Source organism: Myxocyprinus asiaticus, chromosome 28 (genome assembly GCF_019703515.2).
Source record: "Myxocyprinus asiaticus isolate MX2 ecotype Aquarium Trade chromosome 28, UBuf_Myxa_2, whole genome shotgun sequence".
Lineage (NCBI taxonomy): Eukaryota > Metazoa > Chordata > Actinopteri > Cypriniformes > Catostomidae > Myxocyprinus > Myxocyprinus asiaticus.
The window spans coordinates 12,148,494-12,160,536 of record NC_059371.1 but is presented as its reverse complement, the minus strand read 5'-3'; the positions used below and the strand labels follow the sequence as shown (position 1 = coordinate 12,160,536).

At 38.7% G+C, this 12,043-nt stretch overlaps 1 protein-coding gene across 1 annotated transcript; it reads left to right on the top strand.

The window, feature by feature from the left end:
• The first annotated feature begins 3,161 nt into the window (after window positions 1-3,161).
• LOC127418725 (protein phosphatase 1 regulatory subunit 3D-like) lies at window positions 3,162-6,365 on the top strand. The gene is made up of 2 exons (XM_051659457.1): window positions 3,162-4,050; window positions 4,315-6,365. Exon 2 carries the CDS (start codon window positions 4,363-4,365, stop codon window positions 5,269-5,271), a length of 909 nt encoding a protein of 302 aa, XP_051515417.1. The 5' UTR covers window positions 3,162-4,050; window positions 4,315-4,362; the 3' UTR covers window positions 5,272-6,365.
• Window positions 6,366-12,043: the final 5,678 nt, after the last annotated feature.

The window sequence follows — 12,043 nt, the reverse complement described above, 5'->3', positions numbered from 1 at the left end:
TGCTTTAAAAGTGTGCTTGTGCTACCTTTAAAATAAATGCCACTTGGTTTGATATTTTGTTATTTAATGTGATGACATTAGTACATTTTTAAATGTGTGGCTTAACTGCTCGAATACTTTTGGGGGCCACTGTGTATCTTATTGAAGAAATTGAAACATGACAAAAACCATGAAAAGGCATGATTTCTAAAGAGAAGGATCCATCTCTAGCCTTGGTAACTGGAGAAATATTGGCATGTTTTTGTAGATTAGCTCTTCTTTACAGTATAGATAATTGAAATGATATTAAGGCAATTTAGTTAAAGGTGCTGTAAGTGATTTTAGCCGTTCTGGAACTTCCACTAGACTTAGCCAATGAATTAGCCATGCCCCCTCTTTCCAAAATCCCACACTCTAAACACACGTGCACACACAGACACAAATGGAGACCATTGTATTGGAGCAGATGGAGGGCATGTTTAGGCCTGGGAGCCCATTAACCCTCCGTATTGAGGAAGATGGCGTGCTGCCTCAAACTCCAGGTATTGAACGGGGGCGGAGGAAAGTCTGGGTAGCTGTAGCTGCCATCTTTGTTCTCCACTGTCCTAGGTCCAGGAAAGTGGGGATGTAGGTCCATGGAGTTGATCACCTCTGCTCAGAGGTTTAGCTGAGTAGGAGTGCAGGGGGAAGGCAGAACAGGGAGCCTCTCAGAGTCAGACAGGCCACTGGCACTGTCTGTGTCATCCTCCTTGTATTCCAAGAGGTGGAATGATTCCAGGTCATGGACTTGTTTTGGGAGGGAGATCTGATGGAGCAATGGCCTGGCCTGTCCTGTCCATGCTGTGGTTTGTGACATGGAGGCCGCAAGTCAGCTTTGCCCTGTGTGCTATAGCAATAGTTCAATTGAGTTTCATTTGTTGTCCATATAATTTGAGATGATATTTTAATAAAAAAATACACTACCGTTCAAAAATTGTGAAAAATTACTTGTCCTCCAGGGTGTGCTGAGTGACTCCAGCCAGGTCTCCTAAGCAACCAAATTGGCCTGGTTGCTAGGGAGGGTAGAGTCACATGGGGTAACCTCCTCGTGGTCGCGATTAGTGGTTCTCGCTCTCAATGGGGCACGTGGCAAGCTGTGCGTGGATCGTGGAGAGTAGCATGAGCCTCCACATGCGGAGTCTCCACGGTGTCATGCACAACGAGCCACGTGATAAGATGCGCAGATTGGTGGTCTCAGAAGTGGAGGCAACTGAGACTTTTCTGTATTGTATTGCCCGGATTGAGGTGAGTAACTGTGCCACCACGAGGACCTGATGAATTTCAAGAATGTTTTTTGTTTTTTTGCCATGCTAAAAACCAATATTTTACTTGCAAGGGTAAAGTGACTTGCAAGTGACCTCAATACCTCAGCAACAGGAAAAAGACACTATATTACGATTTCCACATTTCATTAAAGGGATAGTTCACCCCAAAATTAAAATTCTCTCATCATTTACTCACCTTCATGCCATCCCAGATGGGTATGATTTTCTTTCTTCTGCAGAGCACAAAGATTTTTAGAAAAAATATTTCAGCTCTGTTGATCCATACAATAAAAGTCATTTATGACCAGAAATTTGAAGCTCAAAAAAGCACATAAAAGCAGCATAAAAGTAATCCACATGACTCCAGTGGTTAAATCCATATCTTCTGAGGATGATATGATAGGTGAACGTGAGAAACAGATCAAAATTTAAGTCCCTTTTTACTATAAATCTGCAACATTAACCAGCCCCAACCAGTAGGTGTCTGAATGTGAAAGTCAGTGTAGATTTACATTAAAAAAGTTAAATAAGTTAAATAATGATTTTTTTTCTCACCTACACCTATCATGTCACTCCAGAAGACATGGATTAAAACACTGGAGTCGTATGGATTACTTTTATGCTGCCTTTAGGTGCTTTTTGGACTTTCAAAGATCTGGTCACCATTCACTTGCATTGTAAGGACCAACAGAGCTGAAATATTTTTATAAAAATCTTCATTTGTGTTCTGCAGAAGAAAGAAAGTCATACTCATCTGGGATGGCAGGAGGACGAGTAAATAATGAGAGAATTTTCATTTTTGGGTGAACTGTCGCTTTAAGAAGCACAAAAATTTTCAACTGTTCTTAATAAGAAGAAAAGTTTCTTAAATACCAAATTAGCACAGAATGATTTCTTATGTATTAGGTAACACCGTGTATTCTTATTAGAATGGAGTAATGCCAGCAGAAAGTGCCATCATGGTTAAAAATAGAATTTTAAAATAAAAATCTAAAACATTTGTTTCAAACAGTAATAATGATTTGCAACATAAATATTGTTTTTGGCAGTATTTGCTTATCAATAAAATGCACCCCTGGGGAACAAAAGCTTTGATTTCTTTAAAAAACAAAAATGTCTTTGTGTTCTATAACTTTTGAATGACATTTATTAGACGGCTCTTTTGAATTTTTGATTCTGCGGTCAAACAGTTTTGTAAAATGACCGCTAAATTGTAGAATTGACTGTTGTTCCAGGCAACTGATTTCCTAGCTAGTTTCATGTCTCTCGTATCAATCTGTGGTGTCTTTCTTTTCTCAAATCAGTATATCATGCCCTTTTATTTATTTATCTGGCAAGTAGCCATGTAATAAGTGGGATAATGTACAGTCAACTGGTCATTATTGCAAAAATAACTCTTTATGGTGAAACAAGACCCGATACAATAACCCTGTCAGGGTTTGTTTTCGGATAATGACAAGATGACTACATTATCCTTTACATATGAAATATCTAAATACTAAAAAACAACACTCAACCAAGTTCCAGCAGTAGGACTTTTTGCTTTCTTTGGTTTGATTCCATTTTGTACCTTTTTAGAATCATATTTAAATAAAAATAAAAGCTGTAAATAAAACATATTTTTATGTACCCTAACTTTGTAAATAATACTATGTTGCATATTAGAACATACATTGCCAGCTTTAGGCCAGGGATCCTTTTCTTCGCCTGGATGCAAGGTCACTTGTTTTCTTAAGAGGTTTCTTCTGGTTCATAAGGTTTCTGGTTTCTTCCTCCTCTCTTATTATTGTTGCTGCAAATAAAGCACCATTTCTCAGTAACATATCCTCATAATTTCATCTTTTCTTCCTAAATTGTTCTGTTTAAACATACCTGGCAACAATCCCAATGTTTTCTGCATTTTTCATTCTACCCTTCTCCTTGCCTGGCACCCTCTTCGGTGTCGCAGTTGCAGTTTGCTCCTGCAGGATGGGTCCCATCGCGACAAACACTACGAGGTGTAAAAGCGCAGTTGCAAAGCTCTCAGCTGTTCCCAAAAATGACCCATTCGCGAGCGCGCCCGAGGAGCACCATTGCAGAAATACAGCGAAATAACAGCGTCACAACTAATATATTTCCAGTTTGCACGTAGTACTAAAACATCGAGAATGGAAGCATTCGGAAATTCTAAATTTCAGTGTTATGTATGCTTCAGAAAAGACCGTAAACACGTTTGCATCATGGATATGAAATCTTTGCGTATCTTTGATAGCGCTGTCACTGTGCATCACAACAGCAGCTCGATCAGTCTTGTTTACCTGCTGCTTTGTATGTTCAAGTATCGCTGTTGTCGTGACCCACCATTTGGCATGATGGGAAATGAAGTTTACAATGAAACGAACGCATTAAGCGAGCTTCTTTTGCCGGAGCCCATGACGATCGTTCTTAAAACATGTCGAAAACCAAGAAATGCGCAAGTGCATGTATATATGACTGCTGTTACGGTCACGCGACTGTTCCGCAAAAAACGCTGTTTGATTCAAACGACAAAACATCATTTCCCGAGTACAGCGGAGACAGTGGCCACGCCCTCTGTGTTTGGAGTCACACTGCAAGTTTTTGCGCAGTTTGCATGAAGTGCATCGAATGCCGAAAATATCACGTAGAAACTACTTCACCTTTGCACAGATTTATTGCCATGCTTCACATTATAAAACGCTTGTTTTGTAGACATAGCATCGGAGGCTCTTACGCTGCATTGTACTCTTAAACACGTCGGATTGTACTGGTGAGACAATCAGCACGAACTTGAACTTCTTCCTTTTTGTGTTTGTGTTGTGACAAAGTCATTCAGTCGTTTGTTTTGAAGACTTTAAATGCAAGTTTCTTTGCTTGGAAAGTGATTGATCCAACTGAGATTTAAATGTAATTACATGGAGCAAGTAAACATGCTATATTTCCACAGCTGCACAGTATTGCCTATGGCAAATTGCATGTATGGAATATTTAGCAGTGATATAAAAGGTGTTTATGAATTGTTTTTCTTTTTAAGGTCTCTTTAAGGTGCAACGTTCACAGAAAGGTACTCTTGTATGTAAACATGGCATGGTCAATGGGATTTGGCCAAAAAGACACACCCCCTGAAGAGATGAATGCTGACCTATTTTTTGCCAGGGTATCCGGTGGCTCAAAAGAAATATCCACATTGAATTTGCAGGACGTGCTATGCTCTAAAATGGACAGCGAGAGAAGGCCTGTCAAAATTCGGCCACCAAGCCCAAAAGCTACTTCTCCAAGGCAACATACAGGCCGCAGTCTGTCATGTGAACCCCCAACCAAATCCATCATCCATAGGCGAACTCAGTCTCTCCCATCTCCATCAGAGAGAAGGAGGCTTGGCCGCAGAACATGTGTCCGATTTGTGGACTCCTTGGGATTGGATTTGGAAAATGTCAAGGTTTTCAAAAGTGGGGAGGACCCCTTTGTCCCAGAGCACGTTCTCTTTCGACTCTTAATGAATGCAGAGCTATCTTCAAGCAAGAGGATGGAGATATCCTTGCCGTATTTGAAACCGATGTTCCCTGTGCAACCAGGGGACAGTTCGAATTTTGTCGAACGTCTGTGTTGCCAACAAGTGTGTCTGGAGCATGTTTTGTGCTATGAGCCTGGCATTATAGGGATCGTTCAAGTTGTAAACTTGGCCTTTGAGAAAGAAGTGAGTGTCCGCTACTCCTTTACAAACTGGAGGAGTTGCACAGAAACCAAGGCTTACTGGGTGGCCAGCAAATCCATTTCGAACGGGCCTTGCTGTGACACTTTTCGATTTCATCTCCCAGTCCCTCCATTCATCCTTCACCCTGGGGCGGTGCTGGAGTTTGCAATCTGTTATAAAGTCATGGGCACTCAGTTTTGGGATAACAATTGTGGACAGAATTACAAATTTACCTGTCAGAGTTATAATCTGCCTGTGCCAAAGGAATGCGAGGACAGCATGATACACTTTATCTGATGACAAGCTGTTAGCGGAAACTTTTGAGAGCACTTTTCATATTCTTTTACATATTATGTGCCACTACCAGCATTTTCACTTTTCATGATGTACATTGCTATGACCCCTTGAAAGTCTTGCCATACCACATTTCATGCAATTAAAGGAATAGATCATTTGAAAATGAAAATTCTCTCATCATTTAATGGTACTCACCCTCATGTCATCCCAGATGTGTATGACTTTTTTTCTTCTGCAGAACACAATTACAGATTTTTAGAAGAATATTCCAGCTTTGTTGGTCCTCACAATGCAAGTGAATGGGGGCCAGAAATGTTAAGTTTAAATAGCACATAATGTCTGCATAAAAGTAATCCATACGACTCCAGTGGTTTAATTGTATTTTTTCGAAAGCAAAATAATAGGTGTGTGTGTGAGAAACAGATCAATATTAGTCCTGATATTACTTTTTTACTATAAATCTCCACCTTTGACTAGCCCCGACCAGTAGATGGCGATATGCACAAACAATGTGAATTGCCAAAAAAACATATCACTTCTGAAGACATGGATTGAACCACTGGAGTCATATGAGCTTCAAAGTTCTGGCCACTGTTCACTTGCATTGACCTACAGAGCTAAGTGGGTGTGGAATATTTTTCTAAAAATCTTTGTTTGTGTTTTGCAGAAGAAAGAAAGTCATACACATCTGGGATGGCATGAGGTTGAGTAAATGATGAGAGCATTTTCATTTTTGGGTGAATTATTCTAAATAACTTGAAGCCATGAAAAAAAAAAAAAAAAAATATATATATATATATATATATATATATATATATATATATATATATATATATATATATTAAACACTTTGACTGTGACTACTTTTTAACTGGACTAGTTCAAATATGCAAAAAAATAAAATGTAGCAATAACCGTAATATGTTCATTTGATAGTGTATTATAGATGCAAAAAGTGCCTTTACTGTATCTTTACATTTAAGATTTGCACTCTCTGACTCACTTGTGTGATGTTCTTGTCACTCTATGCAGTAATATATTTAATGTTTGTAAAATATAGCTGAATTTTGTAATCACAGATGTTGGTGAAATAAACAAGGATTATGTCTAATTTTTGCACACTGTGTGATGATGTGTAATTCTTTTGCTGTGCGCTCGCGCTCTTCATGTTAATTTCCCGCGTTATGAACATGCAACCGTTCAATTCAACCGTCACACAAGACAAATGTGTTCTGATGGCGCGTTTTAGAAGACTATTTTGAGTTTCATCTAAATATTTAATTCTCATAATTTTATTGAAACTATCAATATTAACTTAATGTTATTTGTTAGTATTACAAATGATGCAAAATAGTTTATCCTGAAGTGCGCTGAACTGTCAGTCAGACTCTGAGATAAGATCTGAACACTTAGCCAACAAGGCTAAACTAGCTACGATTTACTTAATCGTATTAATCAAATAAATCGCATGAATCTTCGTTAGATTGTATTTTTATTTTTTTTTATTTTTTATAATTTTTTTTGTTCTTGCGACATGATCAAACAGTTAATAATGTAAGCGTCTGTAGTGAAGGGAGTTATTAACTGCTGATGAAAAAAGCTTCTAACAACAGTTGCTATGTTAATATATCTCATCACAATAAATAATCATATCTATCTACAACAGAAATGAAGTGGAGTGCTTACACTATACACATCATATCTGTTTTAGTTACACTGTTGACAACTATTTCTTCAGAGGGACTATGCAAGTGAGATTTAGAAACTCCTGAAAAGGCCTGCTAAGTCTGTACAGGACTTTTATTGTCTTTTGTGGTCAAATCTGAGAAAGGAGTTCAAATCTTAATGTCTTAAAAATGTAAAACATGTCATCTCTGTGCATCATGGCACCTTTGCAGGGCCATCAGGTAAGTGTATTTAACATCTGCTTTGTCACATCTGAGATGTTTTTGTCACCTGTAATTAATATGACATTTTGTATTCGTTTATGCACAAAACCATAAAGTTCTCTGTATTTTGTGTTAACTAGGTGGAGGAACTGGTGAATGAGGCTCTCAAGCACAACTTTCACCTTCTAGAGAAGTTCTTACAATACAAAAGCAAGGAAGAAACCACTTTCCAATGTTTCAACAAATTCACCACCAAACTGGAAAAGCTCTTCATCAGGGTTGGTTGTTTAATGTTTTAACATGATCAATACAAGACTTAAAATGTATGGAATTCTTAAGTGAGTTTGTATGCATTGTTGTGTGTTTTTGCAGGAGCTTGATCTTGGACATGTGGACCATGCTTGTCTGGTGCTTTCAGTTCTACACAAATGTGGCGAGATGCTGGCTTTTCCAGGGGTGGGGGAATATCTATGATGATAGCCCATGGACTTGTTAGAAAGATGAGTGCATAATCATTGCTTCTGTTGTGTCTTTGCCTTTTTGTTGTGACACATTAATGTATTCATGGCTTGAATTGTGTATTTACATGGTGCAGTGGTTTGAGAGAGCCAGAAAGCTGTAGATGGAGGCAGGGCAATTAAGGAATGAGATGTTGATAAAGCTGGCTGAGGACTTCTTTGATGCACTGATGGTTAGTAACTAGCATTTCCAAATCAAATCAAATCCCTTTATTGTCACTCAGTATATACACAAGAGCAACAGTGGGTGAAAGTCTTGGGTGCAGTTCCAAGCAACATAGCAGTATGACAGTTACAATAAACATCTGATTTACACATGACACAGTTTACACATCTTGTTACACAACATAATGTACACCTAATAATATACAATATACAGTAAATGCAAAATAAGAAGACTGTATACAATAAAAATAATATAAAATATAAAATATACAGTATACACAAAATAAGAAGACTGTATACAATAAAAATACACTGTCCTGATGCTGTGATACTTAGGGTAATAAACACATCAGTAATTAAAAGCAGATATTCTTACATTTCTAGCTGCAATAATAAAACTTTAGTGGTGGTGATTTTTATTCATTTCAGTGACTCGAGTCTTTTAAATCAAGAGCATGTAAAATCATTCTGTGGCAGGGAGCGCTGCCAAGGAGTCCTTCCACTGCCACAGGCAGCTCTCACTCGGCTATCACTCAACCTGCCACTGCCAATCTCACTTGAATTGCCACGGCTCTCACTCACTACCTGCGCCTCCCTCTCGATCCGTCAGCATCACAGACAGCTCCATCTCGTCCGTCACCGTTACTTGCGCCTCTCTTGCGATCTTTAGTCCTGTTTAAAATATTAATATAAGGGCTTATACATTTCTTAATCTTTAAACAAGTGTTCTCTTTGTCTTTTAAAGGATTAAAAGTTCCAGTCCGAAATGGTTCCGATGACTACTGATATTTGCCTTGTTTCAGCATACAGGTGCATCTCAATAAATTAGAATGTCGTGGAAAAGTTCATTTATTTCAGTAATTCAACTCAAATTGTGAAACTCGTGTATTAAATAAATTCAATGCACACAGACTGAAGTAGTTTAAGTCTTTGGTTCTTTTAATTGTGATGATTTTGGCTCACATTTAACAAAAACCCACCAATTCACCATCTCAAAAAATTTGAATACATCATAAGACCAATAAAAAAAAACATTTTTAGTGAATTGTTGGCCTTCTGGAAAGTATGTTCATTTATTGTATATGTACTCAATACTTGGTAGGGGCTCCTTTTGCTTTAATTACTGCCTCAATTCAGCGTAGCATGGAGGTGATCAGTTTGTGGCACTGCTGAGGTGGTATGGAAGCCCAGGTTTCTTTGACAGTGGCCTTCAGCTCATCTGCATTTTTTGGTCTCTTGTTTCTCATTTTCCTCTTGACAATACCCCATAGATTCTCTATGGGGTTCAGGTCTAGTGAGTTTGCTGGCCAGTCAAGCACACCAACACCATGGTCATTTAACCAACTTTTGGTGCTTTTGGCAGTGTGGGCAGGTGCCAAATCCTGCTGGAAAATGAAATCAGCATCTTTAAAAAGCTGGTCAGCAGAAGGAAGCATGAAGTGCTCCAAAATGTCTTGGTAAATGGGTGCAGTGACTTTGGTTTTCAAAAAACACAATGGACCAACACCAGCAGATGACATTGCACCCCAAATCATCACAGACTGTGGAAACTTAACACTGGACTTCAAGCAACTTGGGCTATGAGCTTCTCCACCCTTCCTCCAGACTCTAGGACTTTGGTTTCCAAATGAAATACAAAACTTGCTCTCATCTGAAAAGAGGACTTTGGACCACTGGGCAACAGTCCAGTTCTTCTTCTCCTTAGCCCAGGTAAGACGCCTCTGACGTTGTCTGTGGTTCAGGAGTGGCTTAACAAGAGGAATATGACAACTGTAGCCAAATTCCTTGACACGTCTGTGTGTGGTGGCTCTTGATGCCTTGACCCCAGCCTCAGTCCATTCCTTGTGAAGTTCACCCAAATTCTTAAATCGATTTTGCTTGACAATCCTCATAAGGCTGCGGTTCTCTTGGTTGGTTGTGCATCTTTTTCTTCCACACTTTTTCCTTCCACTCAACTTTCCATCAGTGCTCAGACTGTCCGTAATAGGCTGAGAGAGGCTTGACTGAGGGCTTGTAGGCCTGTTGTAAGGCAGGTCCTTACCAGACTTCACCGGCAACAACGTCGCCTATGGGCACAAACCAACCTTCACTGGACCAGACAGGACTGGCAAAAAGTGCTCTTCACCGACAAGTTGCGGTTTTGTCTCAGCAGGGGTGATGGTTGGACTTGCATTTATCGTCGAAAGCATGAGCATTACACCGAGGCCTGTACACTGGAGCGTGATCGATTTGGAGGTGCAGGGTCCGTCATGGTCTGGGGCGGTGTGTTACAACATCATGGGACTGAGCATGTTGTAATTGCAGGCAATCTCAACGCTGTGTATTACAGGGAAGACATCCTCCTCCCTCATGTGGTACCCTTCCTGCAGGCTCATCCTGACATGACCCTCCAGCATGACAATGCCACCAGCCATACTGCTCGTTCTGTGTGTGATTTCCTGCAAGACAGGAACGTCAGTGTTCTGCCATGGCCAGCGAAGAGCCCGGATCTCAATCCCATTGAGCACGTCTGGGACCTGTTGGATCGGAGGGTGAGGGCTAGGGCCATTCCCCCCAGAAATGTCTGGGAACTTGCAAGTGCCTTGGTGGAAGAGTGGGGTAACATCTCACAGCAAGAACGGGCAAATCTGGTGCAGTCCATGAGGAGGAGATGCACTTGAAGTACTTAATGCAGCTGGTGGCCACACCAGATACTGACTGTTACTTTTGATTTTGACCCCTCCTTTGTTCAGGGACACATTATTCCATTTCTGTTAGTCACATGTCTGTGAAACTTGATCAGTTTATGTCTTAGTTGTTGAATCTCTTTATGTTCATAAATATTTACACATGATCATTTTGCTGAAAATAAAAACAGTTGAAAGTGAGAGGATGTTTCTTTTTTTTTTTTTTTTTGCTGAGTTTATATTTTATGTTGATGATTTGTAAACCTGCTTGAGCAATAGTAGCTGGCCAACATTTTTTTTATGGAGAGAGTGTGATTGGGGTTGGTTGCCTTATTGATTTTGTGGTTGTTTGGCACATCAGTATAAAATATAATACATAATTCATTACCATCATGCAATATTTACGTATAAACTTAATATATCTAAACAGACACACACATACTGTATACACACATGCCGTGTACATATACCATGTTTAATGTATGTATGTATGTATATACTTAAACCATTATTAATGTGTGTTATTTGGCATATTGCACACAAGATAAAAATTTAAAACATTTTTTATTTATGGTTTTCATTTTATACATTTCAGCTTATAAATAATGGTTAACACAGTATTTAGTCAAGTAGTTGAATTTGCATTATTTTAGTGATATGGGGCTCTATTTTAAGAGTGCTAGTGATAAGCTCAGCGCAATGCCATAAGCCATATATGCAAAGTCAGTGGGCATGGCCAGGAAGTTTTGGCATTTTCATGCAAGATACGCAAATCTAGGCGCAAGTGGGTTTGGCAAAATTTTGCGCGCAACGTGCAAATATCCTGGATGAAGGTAGCACGCTGTATGTATGTTGCATGTAGCTCGAAACATCACGTTTGCTTATGTGATGAGCTCATTACCTTTATTTACACTGTAAAGAATGTACATGCACTTTAACTTAAAAAATTAAGTTTAACTGCTGCCTTAAAGTTTTAAGTTAAATCAACATAGCTTTACAAGTAATTTGTAAAATAATTTAAAAAAAAATTATTGCATTATTTTACATTTAGTCTTAAAAACAGTCTAAATGTAAAATAATGAATTGAGAAAACTTAAGAGTTGAAATAACTTTTAAATCCGCATTGATTTAATTAAAACTTTAAGGCATCAGTTAAACTTAAGTTTTAAGTTAAAGTAGATGTATTTTTTACAGTGTAGGAACAACAGATTTTATGGATATACATTTTTGGGTCATGCACCTGGATTCAAACATTGTTTGGATGTGCATGCTTTCTACGATTTTTGATTCTGGATGAAGGCAGCACATTCATAACTCACTATTGCCAATGTACTGTTACATTATGAAAAAGATAAACATTATATATATATATATGTGTGTGTGTGTGTGTGTGTGTGTGTCTTCGGTAATGTTGCGCTTGAAATTCGTCCTTGGCTGTCAGGGCATGACACACTTTTTATATGCCTATGGAGAAGTTACACCACCATTAGTACTAATTGGATACTGGCTACGTTAAATTATAGAGAAAGTAAAA

Coding starts and splice junctions, on each gene's coding strand:
- LOC127418725 (XM_051659457.1), top strand. CDS start 4,363: ATGGCATGGTCAATGGGATTTGGCCAAAAAGACACACCCCCTGAAGAG.